Below are 19,324 nucleotides of genomic sequence, written 5' to 3' on the forward strand. Positions count from 1 at the left end.
AACTTGAGAGTCACTGAACCCCTGTCTCACAAAATAACTGTCCACAGTCCTTTGTCTCTGGTGATTCTTTAAGATTTCCCTAAAATGGGAAATGATTCTGTTGCTGAACTTGTTGCAGAGATGGCTTGTTTCAGCTTGGTCAGGGTGATATTTTTCAGCAAATGCCTGCACCCTATTCCACATTGCACAAATCTCCTTAATCTGTGAAGAAGGCACCTCATCCACTCCCTCTTCCTCCTCCTCTGAAGCAAGTTCCTCAGCTGTGGTCTGATGCTGTTGCAGATTTATTTATTTATTTATTTATTTATTTATTTAATGTCTTTGCAAACAGTACATTGAGATTGTGTATATACAATAGTGGGTTACAATACAAAGAGAGCCTCTATTATGCCTTGGCATTATGGGCCAACTTAACATTATTGTCTTACATTCTACTTAATACTAAGGAGTAGTATATCATAGTTGTACAGTAGGAAAGTCATTATTTCATAGTTGTACAGTAGAATATTAATTATAAATGAATCAAAATTTGTATAATACAAAGATGTACGTATTTATATTCTAAAATGCTTTTGTGAAAAACAATGATTCAGTTATATTCCTGTCAACAATGGATAAAGGGTTTAATATGTTGTGTGAAGCGAGGTAGGAATAGATCCGTCTATGAATTAATTTTTCAAAGATTTTAGAGAGCAGTGGTAAGTTAGATATTGGTCTATAGTTATTCAAGTCAGCTTGGTCACCTCCTTTATGGATCGGAGTGACCCTCGCTATTTTGAGGATTGTTGGGAAGGTAGACGATTCAATGGATTTGTTAAAGAGCGTTGCAATAACTGGTGACAATACTTGAGAAGCTTTTTTGTACATAAAAGCAGGCAAGTTGTTTATGTCTCCTGTCTTGTTTTTAAGGGTGTTTATGATGAGCATAACTTCAGTGGGGTTGGTTGGAGCTAGGAATAGCGTATTTGGGTAGGTTCCTATGAGGTAGTCTGATGGACGGGCGTTTTTGCTTGGTATTTTGTTTGCTAGATTTTTTCCTATGGTGGAGAAGAAAACATTAAGTCTGTTTGCTGTTTGGATGGAGTGAGTAGGGGTTTATCTGATTTTGTTAGTTTGATTGCTTTGTTTTTAGATAACTTTTTAGTTCCAAGAATTTCAGATAGAGTTTTCCAGGGGTGGTGTTAGGAGGCAAAAACTTACTTTTGTGAAACAAAACTCCCCCACAATTTGCTCTTCCAAGTCTGGAGGATGAGCAGGAGCATTGTCCACTGACAGGAAGCACTGAAGTGGCAATTTATTTTCCAGGAGGTATTTTTTTCACACTGGGGCCAAACATGTCATAGAACCAATTGAGGAAAATGTCCCTAGTTACCCATGCCTTACTGTTTGCCCTCCACACCATACACAATTTAGGCTTGACAACATTGTTTTTCTTGAACACTCTGGGAGTTTCAGAGTGATACATGAGTAAAGGCTTCACTTTGCAATCCCCACTAGCATTACTACAAAACATTAGAGTAATGTAGGTCCTGTTTGGCATTTTCTTCCAAAACAGGCCTGTTTTGTCACAATTGAACACTTGTTGGGGTTTTAATTGTTCAGCCTCTATGTACCCCTTAAAGTCCTGCACATATTTTTCAGCTGCTTTTTTGTCAGAACTGGCAGCCTTACCATGCCTTTTCACACTGTGTATGCCACTATGATTCTTAACTCTCTCAAACCAACCTTTGCTGGCCTTAAATTCACCAATATGAGCACTTGTTCCAGGCATTTTCTTAACTGGATCATCATGCAACTGCCTTGCCTTTTCACATATAATTGATTGTGAAACACTATCTCCTGATAATTGTTTCTTGTTGATTCACACCAACAACAGTCTCTCCACATCTTCAAGTATTTGAAATCTCTGTTTCGTTAGCACATTTGCACCTTTTGCAACAACAGCTTCTTTGATTGCCTTTTTGTTGTCCAAGATGGTAGCAATGGTTGTATGGGGCTTGTTATACAACCTGGCCAGCTCGGAGACACGCACTCCACTTTCATATTTTATGATGATCTCTTTCTTGAATTTAATAGTATTTCTCACCCTCTTTACCACAGGGTTGGCACTAGAAACTTTCTTTGGGTCCATGGTGGCTTATTTAGCAGTTACAAGCACTAAAAACAATGGAATAATACAAAATGTACCATATGTATGCATGAAATCATCCTCACTGGCTTGTAAACAATGGCACACTGGCTGTACCAGGAGTGACAGGGCTCACGCCCGCGGACATGTTTGGGACGAATGACTTTAACCGAGTTCTTTGTTGTTAACTGAGCCAATATTTTGATGCAAAAATGTGTCATTATCTGATGATGTCATTAACTGAGGGTCCACTGTACTTGTATCATGTGATGTTCAACAGAAATGTAGAGTTTTACACATACATTTATAAAATTTAAAATTTTTTGAAGAATATGGCAGTTTATAAAGAAATTTCATTGTCCAAGTGAAATAATTTTTGCAGTTTTGTAATATATTTAACCTGTAAACGGTCCAAACATATATATACGTTCACTACCGTACTGCCCCAACTTTTTTGAGAAAAAAAACATTGTTGTTTTTTAATAGGAAAAAAGAGCATCCCCAATTATTTTAATATGGTGCACAGTGAGTGCTCACACCCATTCTCACATGTCAAGGCGACTCAGGCTTATCGTGGCAATGTTAAATGTAAGACACATAAAACATACATATACGTTTAGGGCACTAGCAGTAAAAACGTATATACATATACGTTTGGACCGTTTACGGGTTAATCTTAAGGTATATAGTATATTAACATATTCTCCCAGTGTCTGTGGTATCAATCTTGCTTATGATACCTGTTTATTTTTTAAACACACTGGCTGTCTCCCACCAAGGCAGGGTGACCCAAAAAAGAAACTTTCATTATCATTCACACATATAAATATACAATGAAACCACATATACATCAAGGAAAATGAAGAAACAAAACTAGTGATGTGGCATGTGCATGTGTTTAGAGCATATATCATCAGATGTATGGTACACACCATCACTGTCACACCTCTGGCAGGACAGTGATAGTGTGAATGATGATGATGAAAGTCTTTTTTTGGGTCACCCTGTCTTGGTGGAAGACGGCCCGTGCATTAACAAAACTGATCTTCACAACCGTATGAATGTTTGCTTGTATGTATGTGACTTGAATTATAAATAGCATGATGTTACTGCATTTGGTTACATCTTCTTGTTTATTTCAGTGACAAGGTGTCGTCTGCTACCAGTTCCTTATCCTCTCTCAGAGAATACAAATCCACCGATGAAAGTATGCAAAATATATCAGAAAATTCGGAAAACAGTGAGGTAAATAATTATTATTTATTATCATACAGTAGAACCTCAGCTATTCAAAATTAAAAACAGGTGGGATTTGACCCACTTTCGAAGTTAACGTTTTTCATATTATACTCAGAGCTAAAACAAAGTAGTATGTAAAATGTAGAGAAGGACTTAACAAAATCATTATGTTTAAAGGAAATAAATGCCATAAAATTATGGTACATAATGATTACAGTGAAAGAGTAGACTGTGTGCTGATGGTAAATTTAAGTTACTTCCTGGTGTCACAGGTGTGTCACGGGTGTCACAGGTGTCATGAGTGTCACAGGTGTCATGGGTGTGCCACAGGTGTGTACTCCCAGTGGATACATCTTTTATTTTGATTCCCTTAAGGTATTACATGTGGCACTTCTCCAACATCTGGTGGGAAGGTCACCACATATAATTGGGCATACACATTTTCAGTTTGTTCATCTCTTTATTTATTTATTCACCTTTTTAAACACAGCCCATCTCCCACCAGGGTAAGGTGACCAAGAAAGAGGAAACACATTCACCATTATTCATTCAATAACTGTCGTGCTTGAAGTGTGCAGATACCACACTTCAAGAAGACTATAAGTGATGAAAACATAGCTGGAGCCATTTACAAAAAAATAGCTTAACATCGTCTTAAGTTTCTGTATATTTATTTATTTATTTATTTTATGTCTTTGCAAACAGTACATTGAGATTTTGTATTTACAATAGTGGGTTGCAATGCAAAGAGAGCCTCTATTATGCTTAGGCATTATGGGCCATATCACTGTGATGGTTTTGCAAATTTACATGAGACCAAACAATCATAATGTTATGGGGCAGCCTTTAACTCCTTGGCTGTCAAAACCCCAAATCCTGAAGTGTCTCCTGGTGAACACTATGTGCTTAATTGTCCACTTATTGAGGAATACAGAGACAGACAGTATAATAACCTATGTGATATGTCAAGATATCTTATTAATGAAAATAAGATACCAGATATACTAAGCAAATTTCCTAAATTTGCTTGTAACAGATAAGTGAACTATAGATATGTAGATATAAATCCATATGTATTCCTGTTAACCCTTTGGGGCCTAGTTCCTAGGCCTTTTGTGTATCCATATGCTCTTGCACTACCGTCCACAGGATGGATATGGGGTGCACAATAAACTAGCCACTTCGGTGGCAAAATCTAATCTAATCCTGGTGTCGAAAAATATTAAAAAAAAAATTATTTTTTCTTATGAAAATGTTAAGATTATTTTTCTGATTGCTTTAGTCCAAAAAAAATTTTTTTGCCATCAGTACCTACCGAGATATAGAGGCATGAAATTGACAGAAAATGAGCCGCTTATGGCAACAGCGGCGACTGCCACTCACCCGGTAAACTTTGGTTTACTTGTATTCGAAGGTTTCTTGTTTTTTTCACTATTTTATTTTTTCACATAACTTATGTGGCCTGTGAGTCCAAAGTAAGGTGCAATGTACATATATACACTCGTTGTATACAACACAATAAGCGCACAAACATAATTATCAATATATTGTTTACAAAACTTGTTTATACAAACAAACAATACAAAAAATTGTTTTATAATATATATATATAAATGTTATAGGTAGTAGGTTGGTAGACAGCAGCCGCCCAGGGAGGTACTACTGTCCTGCCAAGTGAGTGTAAAACGGAAACCTGTAATTGTTTTACATGATGGTAGGATTGCTGGTGTCTTTTTTCTGTCTTATAAACATGCAAGATTTCAGGTACGACTTGCTACTTCCACTTACAATACACATACATGTACAAGCATATATATACACACCCCTCTGGCTTTTCTTCTATTTTCTTTCTAGTTCTTGTTCTTATTTATTTCCTCTTATCTCCATGGGGAAGTGGAACAGAATTCTTCCTGCGTAAGCCATGGGTGTTGTAAGAGGTGACTAAAATGCCAGGAGCAAGGGGCTAGTAACCCCTTCTCCTGTATATATTACTAAATGTAAAAGGAGAAGCTTTCGTTTTTCCTTTTGGGCCACCCCGCCTTGGTGGGATACAGCCGGTGTGTTGAAAGAAAGAAAGAATATATAAATATACAGTCACTGGACATGTTCCTAGAAGTTCTGCAGATTGTGGAACTCTTTGAATCATGGTTTCATACACAATGGTGTTTTACACTCCTCACACATAAAACAAGTGTGTCTGCATTTTTGTGGGCATTTTTTTTATGTGCAAAGACCAAACACCTCGTCTGAGCAGTTTTCTTCAAAGTATTAGCAGGCAGATGTGTTACTTAGTTATCCTAGGTAAATGGTCATGTGTCATCATTCCTGCCTTCCTACCTTCCTGCATTCCTTTTCTACCTTCCTTCCTTCCTTCATCTTCCCTTCCTTCCTTACTTTTTCCTTCCTTCCTTTCATCTTGTCCTTCCTTCCTTCCTGCCTTCCCTTCTTCCTTCCTTCCTTCCTTCCTGCCTTCCCTTCTTCCTTCCTTCTGGTTTCTATAATATATATACACATATATAGTCACTGGATACTTTCATATAACTGCTGTTAGCTTCATTCAGCAAGCTTGTCTTGTGTGTGAATGTGTGGCTTCTAATTGTTCTTAGTCAGGGTAGCAGCTGTCAAAATGATATATTGTCTCATTACTCACTCCCCCTACTGCCTGTCAAAACAATGGGGTCAGATGCTCGCGTCCCCTCCATCCTATCTAATTATCTTTCTCCCTCATTCTCTCTCTTTCTCCTTCATTCTTCTGGTATCCTGGGCATTGCTTTTTTTTCACAAACTCCTCAAAAACCATGAAATTGATCTTCACTGACACTTCAATCTGTGTTAGAGCATCACTTGGGAAGAGTAGAATCCCAGATTTGCTGGGGAGTGTCATATTTCTTACCGCTAGGCATGCTGAACAAGGACTACTGAAATGACATTCCCACAATGCACCACTGGCTCCCCGATTTTTTTTATATGGTGCACACTGACTGTGGAGACCCATTCTCTCACATGTGGGCCTACCAGCTTTCTCCTGTTTGATTTGAAGCCGCTAGAATTTATGCGTATTAATACGGTGGCTCATAAGATGTATATATACGACCGAAACCGTCAAAGGGTTAAAAGATATGTAGTACTTTTGTAACAAAACCAAGTTGCTTGGGAAGGAAAGTACATAATTGTGAACATGTTTACTTAGATATTCATTCTGTATTTGTTAAGCCAACTCTGAAGGAGGGGTGAGGATGTTGCAGCTCAGATGGTCATTTGAATTATGATGTCTGCAGACTTCTGGCAAGACAGCTATTGAATGAATAATGGTGATTGTGTTTCCTTTTGTGAGCCATGCTTTAATGGGAAATGGTTGATGTGGGTAAAAAAAAAAATTATGTACATATAACAGTACTACAAATTTTGGGTTTAAAGTTTTTTCTGTACATTACAGGTTTCTCTGATATAAACATTGTCAACAAAGAACTTAAGCAATTGATCTTTCGTGTTCATTATATGATGAACAATTAACCCGTAAACGGCCCAAGCAGATCTATGTTCACATGTGTAGTTCTACAAAAGTAGATCTACATTTTTTTACATATTTTCAAATACAGGTCTCCCTCAACATTCGCGAGGGTTAGGGGATCAAGAGCCTCGCGAATGTTGAAAAACCGTGAATGTTTGGTGCCCCAATATATTGTAGGGAAATATAATACAATACTGCTTCCTTAACTTGTTGAACCATGAACTATCATAAAATACATGAAAACGTCGTAAATTGTACTAAATATATGCATGTTATGCTTTAATAACATGTATGTTATTAAATACCACAGACTCCACCAATGCCTCCACCACTTCCCCAACCACTGCGAGTCCCTACTACCCTCCCACCGACCCCCGCAACTGGCAGCCAGCCCTCCCACCACTCAGTGTGGTGTGTGTTTTGTTTGTTCATTATTTGCTATTAAACTACAGTATAAATAATGTAAACCCATTCATGACTGCATATTGGAATGGCTATTCGGACAGGTATTGGACGGTGACATCATGTGTTTAGTCTTGAACACAGCAAAGAATCAAACATTTCTGCTTCTGCTAATAATAACAATAGTAATAATAATAATAATAATAATAATAATAATAATAATAATAATAATATAATAATAATAATAATAATAATAATAATAATAATAATAATACGATATAATTGAAGAAGGAAATTGTACAAAAATACGAGGGAGTGGTTGACACATCGTCAGTGTGGCTTTGTTTATGCTGGAGTGAACATTAGTCTCCCTGCTCTTCCAAACATTTCACAATAATTCAGCGGTTGAGGCAGTGGTATTTAATAACATATATGTTATAAATAATAATAGTACATATTAATAACATGTATTATTATTATTAATAACATGTATGTTATTAAATACCACTGCCTCAATCGCTTCCTCACCAGCTGCCTCACCCACTGCCTCAGTCGCTGCTTCAACAGTTGCCTCAACAGCTGCCTCAACAGCTGCCTCAACAGCTGCCTCAATCACTTCCTCAACAGCTGCCTCACCCGCTGCCTCAATCGCTGCCTCAACAGCTGCCTCAGTGACCACTGCCTCAATCGCTGCCTCAACAGCTGCCTCAATTGCTGCCTCAACAGCTGCCTCAATCGCTTCCTCAACAGCTGCCTCACCCGCTGCCTCAACAGCTGCCTCAGTGACCACTGCCTCAATCGCTGCCTCAACAGCTGCCTCAATTGCTGCCTCAACAGCTGCCTTAATCGCTGCCTCAACAGCTGCCTCAATCGCTGCCTCAACAGCTGCCTCAATCGCTGCCTCAGTCGCTGCCTCAACAGCTGCCTCAATCACTGCCTCAACAGCTGCCTCATGCACTGCCTCATGCACTGTCTCAACAGCTGCCTCAACAGCTGCCTCAACAGCTGCCTCAACAGCTGCCTCACCCACTGCCTCAATCGCTGCCTCAACAGCTGCCTCACCCACTGCCTCAATAGCTGCCTCAACCACTGCCTCAATCGCTGCCTCAACAGCTGCCTCACCCTCTGCCTCAATCGCTGCCTCACCCACTGCCACAATCGCTGCCTCAACAGCTGCCTCAATCGCTGCCTCAACAGCTGCCTCAACAGCTGCCTCAACAGCTGCCTCACCCACTGCCTCAATCGCTGCCTCAACAGTTGCCTCACCCACTGCCTCAATAGCTGCCTCAACCACTGCCTCAATCGCTGCCTCAACAGCTGCCTCACCCTCTGCCTCAATAGCTGCCTCAACCACTGCCTCAATCGCTGCCTCAACAGCTGCCTCACCCACTGCCTCAATAGCTGCCTCAACCACTGCCTCAATCGCTGCCTCAACAGCTGCCTCACCCACTGCCTCAATCGCTGCCTCACCCACTGCCACAATCGCTGCCTCAACAGCTGCCTCAATCGCTGCCTCAACAGCTGCCTCAACAGCTGCCTCAATCGCTGCCTCAACAGCTGCCTCAACAGCTGCCTCAACAGCTGCCTCAACAGCTGCCTCAACAGCTGCCTCAACCACTGCCTCTACCACTCCAGTCACACTCAATCTACAAGTACCAAACTCAATGAATTATTGTGAAATGTTTATTAGAGCAGGGAGACTAATGTTCACTCCAACATAAACAAAGCCACACTGACGATGTGTCAACCACTCCCTCGTATTTTTGTACAACTTCCTTCTTCAATTATATCATATTTATTATTATTATTATTATTATTATTATTATTATTATTATTATTATTACTATTGTTATTATTAGCAGTAGCAGAAATGTTTGATTCTTTGCTGTGTTCAAGAGTAAACACATGTCACCGTCTAATACCTGTCCGAATAACCATTCCAATATGCAGTCAAGAATGGGTTTACATTATTTATACTGCAGTTTAATAGCAAATAATGAACAAACAAAACACTCACCACACTGAGTGGTGGGAGGGCTGGCTGCCAGTTGCGGGGGTCGGTGGGAGGGTAGTAGGGACTCACAGGTGGCGGGAAACTTGAATATGATTTGGCGGCTGGGAATTTGGCGGTTGGGAATTCGCGAATGTGTGAAGCCAGCGAAAGCTGAAAACGTGAATGTTGAGGGAGACCTGTATAACAAAAATAAAGTAATCAAAGTTTTTTTACACATTTTCAAATGTAAAAAAACAAAAAGAAGATCTACTTTTTTTACATAATTTCAAATGTTGAAAAAACGTATATATACGTTTGGACCGTTTATGGGTTAAACCACAAGTATTGTAATTTATTTTTTCATAACGTTTCTATGACTCCCCTCTGCATCCCCAACAATGGCAGATGCAGTCTGGTTTTGTAAGTTCACAGCTGTTACCTTAGCTCATTTCAGTGGCTGCTACTAAGAAATATCTTAGTTATTTTAAGGTATTTATTCTTTTTTATTAATATATCGGCTGTTTCCCGCTGAGGCAGGGTGACCTGAAAAAGAAGAAACACTTTCATCATCTTTCACTCCACTGTCTTGCCAGAGGTGTGCTTACACTATAGTTCAAACACTGCAACATATCTCCATCCCTCCTTCAGGGCACGGGCACTGTACTTCCTACCACCAGGACTCAAGTCCAGCTAGTCGGTTTCCCTGAATCCATTCATAAATGCTACCTTGCTCACACTCCAACAGCACTTCAAGTCATAAAAACCATTTTATGATTTGAACCATTGCATGACACTCACTCATGGTTGCTGGAAATCTAAGCCCCTACCACACAGAACATCCTTTACCCTTTTCCTTCCAACCTTTCATAGGATGACTCCTACCCTGCCTTCCTTCCACTACAGATTTATACACCATTCAAGTCATTCTGTTTCATTTCATCCTCTCTAAATGTCTGAATCACCTCAACAATCCATTCTCAGCCTTCTGGATAATACTTTTAGAAACCCCACACCTAATCTCCAAGCTACGGATTCTTTGCATAATATTCACATTGCCCTCAGACATGACATCTCCACTGCCTCCAGCCATCTCCTTGTTCCAACATTCACCAACCATGCTTCACACCCATATAAGAATGTTGATACCACTATACTCTCATACATTCCCCTCTTTGCTTCCATGGCTAATGTTCTTTGTCTCCACAAACTCCTTGGTGTACCACTCACCTTTTTCACCCTCATCAATTCTATGATTCACCTCATCTCTCATAGACCCACTTGCTGACAAATCAACTCCCAAATATCTGAATACATTTATTTCCTCCAAACTCCTTCCCTCCAATCAAATATCCAGTGTTCCATTACCTATATTTTTGTTTATTCTCATCACCTTGATTTTTCCTGTGTTCACTTGTCCACCGACCTCTGCAACTTCTCTTCAAAATCTCCCAAAAGCACAGTGTCATCAGCAAAGAGCAACTGTGATAACTCCCACTTTGTGTTAGATTCTTTATCTTTTAACCCCACTCCTCTTGCCAGCACCTGAACATTCACTTCTCTTACAACCCCATCTATAAATACGTATATTGAACAACCATGGTGACATCATGCATCTCTAAAGCCTACTTTTACTTTGAAATAATCTCCCTCACCCCTACATACCCTAACTTGAGCCTCACTATACTCATAAAAACTCTTAACTCCTTTCACTAACCTAAAACCTATTCAACACACTTGAAACATCTGCTTCATTGCTCCTCTATCCACACAGTCATATGTCTTTTCCAAATCCATAAATGCAGTGAAAACCTCTTTACCCTTATCTAAATACTGTTCACTTATATTCTTCACTATAAACACTTGGTCTATACATCCCCTGCCCTTCCTAAAACTTCCTTGTTCATCTGCAATCCTGCTTACCATCTTATGCTTAATTCTTTCAATGATAACTCTACCATCTTATCAGGTTTACTCAACAGGCTTATTGCCCTATAATTTATACACCCTCTTTTGTCTCTGTTGTCTTTATACAAAGGAACTATGCATGCTTTCTGCCAGTCCTTAGGTACCTTCCTCTCTTTCATACATTAAATAAAATGGACCAACCATTCCAAAACTGTGCCCCCACCTGCTTTTAACATTTTTACCTTTATCCCATTAATCCCAGCTGCTTTACCCCTTTTCATTCTACCCACAACCTCACTCACGTTTCTCACACTCACATATGGCATCTCCTCACTCCTACAAGATGTTATACCTCCCTGGCCAGTGCACAAAATCACAGCTTCCCTATTTTCATCAACATTTAACAGAGAAGTAAATGCGAGGGTCTTGGCAAGAGGCGTGGAGTTAAAAGATAAAGAATCACACATAATGTGGGAGTTGTCACAGTTGCTCTTTGCTGATGACACTGTGCTCTTGGGAGAGTCTGAAGAGAAGCTGCAGAGGTTGGTGGATGAATTTGGTAGGGTATGCAAAAGAAGAAAATTAAAAGTGAATACAGGAAAGAGTAAGGTTATGAGGATAACAAAAAGATTAGGTGATGAAAGATTGGATATCAGATTGGAGGGAGAGAGTATGGAGGAGGTGAATGTATTCAGATATTTGGGAGTGGACGTGTCAGCGGATGGGTCTATGAAAGATGAGGTGAATCATAGAATTGATGAGGGGAAAAGGGTGAGCGGTGCACTTAGGAGTCTGTGGAGACAAAGAACTTTGTCCTTGGAGGCAAAGAGGAGAATGTATGAGAGTATAGTTTTACCAACGCTCTTATATGGGTGCGAAGCATGGGTGATGAATGTTGCAGCGAGGAGAAGGCTGGAGGCAGTGGAGATGTCATGTCTGAGGGCAATGTGTGGTGTGAATATAATGCAGAGAATTCGTAGTTTGGAAGTTAGGAGGAGGTGCAGGATTACCAAAACTGTTGTCCAGAGGGCTGAGGAAGGGTTGTTGAGGTGGTTCGGACATGTAGAGAGAATGGAGCGAAACAGAATGACTTCAAGAGTGTATCAGTCTGTAGTGGAAGGAAGGCGGGGTAGGGGTCAGCCTAGGAAAGGTTGGAGGGAGGGGGTAAAGGAGGTTTTGTGTGCGAGGGGCTTGGACTTCCAGCAGGCATGCGTGAGCGTGTTTGATAGGAGTGAATGGAGACAAATGGTTTTTAATACTTGACGTGCTGTTGGAGTGTGAGCAAAGTAACATTTATGAAGGGGTTCAGGGAAACCGACAGGCCGGACTTGAGTCCTGGAGATGGGAAGTACAGTGCCTGCACTCTGAAGGAGGGGTGTTAATGTTGCAGTTTAAAAACTGTAGTGTAAAGCACCCTTCTGGCAAGACAGTGATGGAGTGAATAATGGTGAAAGTTTTTCTTTTTTCGGGCCACCTTGCCTTGGTGGGAATCGGCCAGTGTGTTAATAAAAAAAAAAAAAATAATTAACAGTTCCTCAAAATATTCCCTGCAGCTTCCTGATACCTCCAACTCTCCATCTAATAACTCTCCTCTCCTATTTTTAACTGTCAAGTTTATTTATTTTATTTATTCTATGAATCTAATATTAAGCAACATGCACTCTGGAAATACAGTAATGAAATGTGAGTCAGCTGTGAGCAAGAGCCTTTGTTCAGTTACCTAACTTGAAGATGTTACTTGCCATGTTTTTGAGTGGAAGATTTTATGTGACAAAGGTTTAAAAGAGCATTAAAAATGGCTGCAGGTACTCTGTATGAAACATTAATCATCTAGTCAGTTTCATCACACTTCTGCTGCCACAACACTTTTGACACATGTAATCCTCCACTTTTGTCTTCCCAAACTGTCAGGCATCTTTGACATTTTAAATCTGAATAAAAATACTGCTGGAGATGGATCAAAATGGGATGAGGCCTCAGGGAATAATGTCAACACACTACCAGCAAAACCTGGTGGAAGCACTGATGTCCATACAGTGGTAAAAGATATTGAGGATATGGGTATCTGCAGGCCCGATATATCTGGTAAAACAGGTGGGACATGCACCTTTGACCATCCCAAAAAATGCTGCACCCACATGACAACAGGAGAGTGCAACTTCCCTTCTTGTAACTTATTTCACCCAGAAATGTGTCACTCATCAATCCATGAAAGAAAATGCTACAATGCATACTGCCAGGCATATCATCTAAAGGGGACTAAAAGACACAGACCAGCCAGACTATGGGAAACAAAAGAGAGGAGCCACAACCTCTCCAGGGACAGAGGTTTTCTAGGGCCAGAAGGAAAAAAAGACTGGCAAGAAATGACAATAATCCTTCACCACCTGAAAACACTTCTGGAGCAGAGGCATGGACATTGGCCTCTACCCCAGGACAACAGATATTAGAGCTAGCAAATAAAACCCCCCTAAATTCCACCAATACAACATTTGTCTTTGCAAGCATACACTGTCTAAAGCCGTCAAAAAACAACAAAATTCCTTACATCAAGGGACTGCTCATGGAGTCAAATGCAATGTTGCAGCATTCTCAGAGACCCACATAAAGGATCATTATGACAACGAAATATGAATCCCAGGTTATAACTGTGGAAAATTACATTTATCTGAATGTGTCATTATATACATAACAGTAAATGAACATAGATAATTATTATTTATCAGTTAGACAAGTAGGAATTTGGGACACCTAGGTTGCAAAAAATGTCCCCCTTCGATACCTACAGCTGCCATATCCACAAGTTGCTCTGGACCTATTAATTAAATGAAATATACATCACCAGGAATGCTGGTAAATATATAAATTTGTGGACTGTATATTAAATTAATAAAGAATTATATATTTTTTTTTTTCAACAAGTCAGCCATCTCCCACCAAGGCAGGGTGACCCAAAAGAGAAAGAAAATCCCCAAAAAGAAAATACTTTCATCATCATTCAGCACTTTCACCACACTCACACATTATCACTGTTTTTGCAGAGGTGCTCAGAATACAACAGTTTAGAAGCATATACGTATACAGATACACAACATATCCCTCCAAACTGCCAATATCCCAAACCCCTCCTTTAAAGTGCAGGCATTGTACTTCCCATTTCCAGGACTCAAGTCCGACTATATGAAAATAACCGGTTTCCCTGAATCCCTTCACTAAATATTACCCTGCTCACACTCCAACAGATCGTCAGGTCCCAAGTACCATTCGCCTCCATTCACTCCTATCTAACATGCTCACGCACGCTTGCTGGAAGTCCAAGCCCCTCGCCCATAAAACCTCCTTTACCCCCTCTCTCCAACCCTTTCGAGGACGACCCCTACCCCACCTTCCTTCCCCTATAGATTTATATGCTTTCCATGTCATTCTACCTTGATCCATTCTCTCTAAATATAAACACATTTATATAACAGAAGGAGAATATCTTAAAATCATAACACTCACCAATTTGACTGGAGATTAATGTGTCATGTACAGGACCCCCCCTTTTGCCTACATTTATGAAAAATTTACTGGCCAGAATTTAAACATAAATTAGACAGCTTATCTGAGGTTCCTGGAGTTGCCCTGTCCTGTCGACTGATACTCAAGTTATGCAGGAATGCACATCCAACAATTTCGTCTCCTATTTGAGAGGTGTCAGCCCAATTTTAACCACGAAAAATTCTTCCCAATATTCACTAACAGTTGACCAGTTCAAACAGCAATGGCGAGTGTCCTTTTCTGTGCAGGCGCAGGCTCAGTTTCCCATTTTCCATAATATAATTTTTATTAAATACAATATAGGCCATCTATTTACCTATAAATTACCATATTTGCGGAAGATATATACAATATTTTCCACAATAACCTACTCCGATGCGACAGGCTAAACAGGCAACAAGGGGGACTTGGCCTGTATGTCACAGAGTCGCTCATTTGCACAGAACTACTAAACACCTCAAATGATGTAGTTGAAGTTTTGGCGATAAAGATCAAAAACAAAAACCTTGTCATTGTGGTAGTATACAAGCCTCCAGATGCAACTTCCCAGCAATTCCAGGAGCAGCTTGAGAAAATTGACTACTGTCTGGAAAATCTCCCAACTCCTGCCCCAAACATCTTTCTACTAGGAGATTTCAACTTGAGACACCTAAAATGGAGGATAGCAAACAATATTTTAGTAGAGATCACCCTTGGAGGCAGCTCAGATGAAAATGCACATACACACATACACACGAACTATTAAATCTCTGCAACAAATTCACCTTAAACCAACAAATAGTAGAGCCTACAAGACTAGAAAATACACTGGACCTCATCTTCACTAACAATGATGATCTGATACATAATATAACTGTATCAAAGATAATTCACTCAGATCACAACATAATAGAGGTACAGACAAGTATGCACAGGGCTCTGGACCAGCAAAATGTGAGCAGTAATGAAGGTCTCTTCACGAAATTCAATTTCAATAACAAAAACATACAATGGGATCAAGTAAACCATGTCCTAAATGAAACAAGCTGGGAAGATATCCTAAACAACATGGACCCGAACATCTGCCTTGAAAAAATGAATTCTGTGGTTCCTGAGATCTGCTCAAGACACATTCCATTAAGAAAAAGAAAGAGAAGATGTAAACTAGAAAGAGAGAGACATTCCCTATACAGACAAAGGCGAAGAGTCACAGAGCTGCTGAGTGGGGTCAATATATCTAAAATACGAAGGGAAGCACTAGTCAGTGAAATTGCCAATATCAAACTTAAGTTGAAGGAATCTTATAGGAGACAAGAATCACAGGAAGAACTAAAAGCCATAAAGGAAATAGAAAAAAATCCAAAACACTTCTTCTCTTATGCCAAATCTAAGCAAAAAACAACATCCAGTATTGGGCCCCTGCTTAGGCAGGATAGGACATACACAGATGATAGCCAAGAAATGAATGAGATACTAAAGTCCCAATATGACTCTGTGTTCAGCAATCCATTGCCCACTCTAAGGGTCAACATTCCAAATGAATTCTCTATGAACGAAACCCAAAATTTGGTCATCCCAAAACTCTTGGATATTATTATAACTCCACAAGATTTTGAAGAGGTAATTAATGACATGCCCATGTACTCTGCCCCAGGCCCAGACTCGTGGAACTCTGTGCTCATCAAGAACTGCAAGAAGCCCCTATCGAGTGCCTTCATCATTTTATGGAGAGGGAGCATGGACACAGGGGTCATCCCACACACACTAAAAACAACAGACATAGCCCCACTCCACAAAGGTGGCAGTAAAGCAATTGCAAAGAACTACAGACCAATAGCACTAACATCACATATCATAAAAATCTTTGAGAGGGTTCTAAGAAGCAAGATAGCCAACCACCTAGATACCCATCAGTTACACAACCCAGGGCAACTAGACCAGCTAGCTGGTCTAGTGGCTAACGCGACGGGCTGGAGTTTTGAGACTCTATGACCGCGGGTTCAATCCCGGCCGGGGGTATGGTTTGTTTGCAATCGTGTCATTACGATTTCTTGAGTCAGGCTTAGAGCAGGTCGCTCCTGCCTGTCCCAGCTACTGGACCACTATGACAAGGTCCTGGATGCTGTAGAGGATAAACAAAATACAGATGTAGTATACATAGATTTTGCAAAAGCTTTTGACAAGTGTGACTATGGTGTAATAGCACACAAAATGCGGGATAAAGGAATAACGGGAAAAGTTGGTGGATGGATCTACAACTTCCTGACAAATAGAACACAAAGAGTAATAGTAAACAGAGTAAAGTCCCAGGCAGCTACGGTAAAAAGCTGTTCCACAAGGCATAGTACTCGCTCCCATTCTATTCCTCATCCTCATTTCTGACATAGAGATGTAAGCCATGTACTGTTTGCAAAGACATAAAATAAATAAATAAATAAATAAATAAATAGCTCCGTGTCTTCCTTTGCGGATGACACCCGGATCACCATGGCAGTGACCTCCATCGAAGACACTGCGAGACTCCAAGCGGACATCAACCAAATCTTCGAATGGGCCACTCAAAACAATATGAAGTTCACCGAGGAGAAATTTCAACTACTCAGATATGGAAAACTTGAAGAAATTAAAAATGTGTTAGGGCATACCACAAATTCTAACCATACAATAGAGCGGAAAAGTAATGTGAAGGACCTGGGAGTGATAATCTCAGAGGATCTCACTTTCAAAAACCACAACAATGTATCTACCTCATCCGCTAGGAAAATGATAGGATGGATAATGAGAATCTTCAAAACTAGGGACGCCAAGTCCATGATGCTTCTCTTCAAATCGCTTGTGCTCTCTAGGCTGGAATACTGCCATACACTAATGGCCCCCTTCAAGGCTGGTGACATTGCAGACCTGGAGAGCGTACAAAGAACTTTCATAGCACACATAAGTGCGATAAGGCACCTAAACTACTGGGAATGATTGAAGGTCCTTGATCTGTATTCCCTCAAACACAGGCAGGAGAGATACATGATAATATACACTTGGAAGGTCCTGGAGGGATTGGTACCAAACCTGCACACGAAAATCACTCGATATGAAAGCAAAAGACTCAGCAGGAGATGCAACATTCCCCCGATGAAAAGCAGGGGCACCACGAGTACATTGAGAGACAACACAATAAGTGTTCGGGGCCCAAGACTGTTCATTTGCCTCCCAGCATACATAAGGAGGATTACCAATAGACCCCTGGCTGTCTTCAAGAAGGCACTGGACAGGCACCTAAAGTCAGTACCTGACCAACTGGGCTGTGGTTTGTACGCCAGCTTGCATGCTGCCAGCAGTAACAGCCTGGTTGATCAGACCATGATCCACCACGAGGCCTGGTCTCAGACAAGGCCGCGGGGGCATTGCCCCCTGAAACCCTCTCCAGGTAAACTCCAGGTAAATGGCAGGAGAATACCAAAGAACTAAAGTATTTGTTGTTCTGATATTACCACAGACTTAATAAGACTGAACGGTGTTATTTTTTGCTCTATTCATAGTTTTTAATTAAGTGGGATTTTACAGCACTCTTGCTTATTAGCTTATTATATTTTCCTTGCAGGCCGATTGGCCTTATCTGCTACCTCCTATTTTTCTTTCTTCTTTCTCTCTTTTAACAAACTGGCCGTATCCCACTGAGATTATTCCATGTTTACACACACTACCAAATGAAATTATTATAATTCCTTGACATACTTCAGTACTTTACCAGTCATGGAGGCCTTTTACACTTCACATTGTGTTGATTCTGTATGGGTCAGGTATAATCCATTTTACACTCACCTTTTCAAAAGCAATGCTTTATTTTTACAAGTAATTACCTTAAACTTTCATTGATGGTATATTTTGTAGTCTTCATTCTCCAATTTTTATACCAATCTTAATTTTCTCTCAGCAATACTGAATCAACACCCAAAAATACTGGTTAGTATAACTTTTATATACAGAATAAAAGCATATCATCATCAAGTGGTAAAGAGACACTTAATGCAGTGAAGTCTTTATTATTACATTATTTCACCCATAAGTGGGCTTAGGTATTTGTATGTATGTACTTCATAAAGCCCACTTGTGGGTGAAACAGTATACCAATAAAGACTTTACAGCATTGAGTGTGTGTTTATCAATACAGCAGTACCCCAGCATCCACGAGGGATGTGTTCCAAGGACCTGCCATGGATACAGATAATAGCAATCCTTATACATACCTATTATAAGTGGAGAATTATCACTTTTCACTGATGGGAAGCACTTCACAGCTTATCTTATGCTTTGAAGAACTTCCATCATCACTACTTTTGCACTTTGACGTCATTATTAAGCAAAATTAAGGGTTATTTTTGGGCCATGGAAAACCGTGGATAACTGAAACTGAGGATCCCGGACCCACATATATTGGGGTCCTACTGTATGGTATTTATCATCTAACCTTAGCTATGCTTTGCTAAGCCCACTCATTAATTTCTTTTAATAACTTCACTCCCTGTGTATCTCCAAGGGCACATGGATATTACAGAAAGATGTCTCTTTTTCAGGTAACATTTGACAATGTGAATTCAAAGTTTTAAACATGTGTTAAGTGAATATTTTTTTT

At 40.1% G+C, this 19,324-nt stretch overlaps 1 protein-coding gene across 5 annotated transcripts in view; it reads left to right on the forward strand.

Annotated features, from left to right (window-relative positions):
• The window catches only part of per (period circadian regulator), a 172,905-nt gene that overhangs the window by 124,743 nt on the left and 28,838 nt on the right, over positions 1-19,324 (forward strand). For all 5 annotated transcript variants that reach the window (XM_070092108.1, XM_070092127.1, XM_070092122.1 and 2 more), the window contains exon 22: positions 3,271-3,373. In XM_070092108.1, the coding sequence (XP_069948209.1) occupies positions 3,271-3,373 (103 nt within the window). The remainder of the gene's footprint in view (positions 1-3,270; positions 3,374-19,324) is intronic.

This window comes from Cherax quadricarinatus, chromosome 3 (assembly GCF_038502225.1).
Source record: "Cherax quadricarinatus isolate ZL_2023a chromosome 3, ASM3850222v1, whole genome shotgun sequence".
NCBI classification, from domain to species: Eukaryota; Metazoa; Arthropoda; class Malacostraca; order Decapoda; family Parastacidae; genus Cherax; species Cherax quadricarinatus.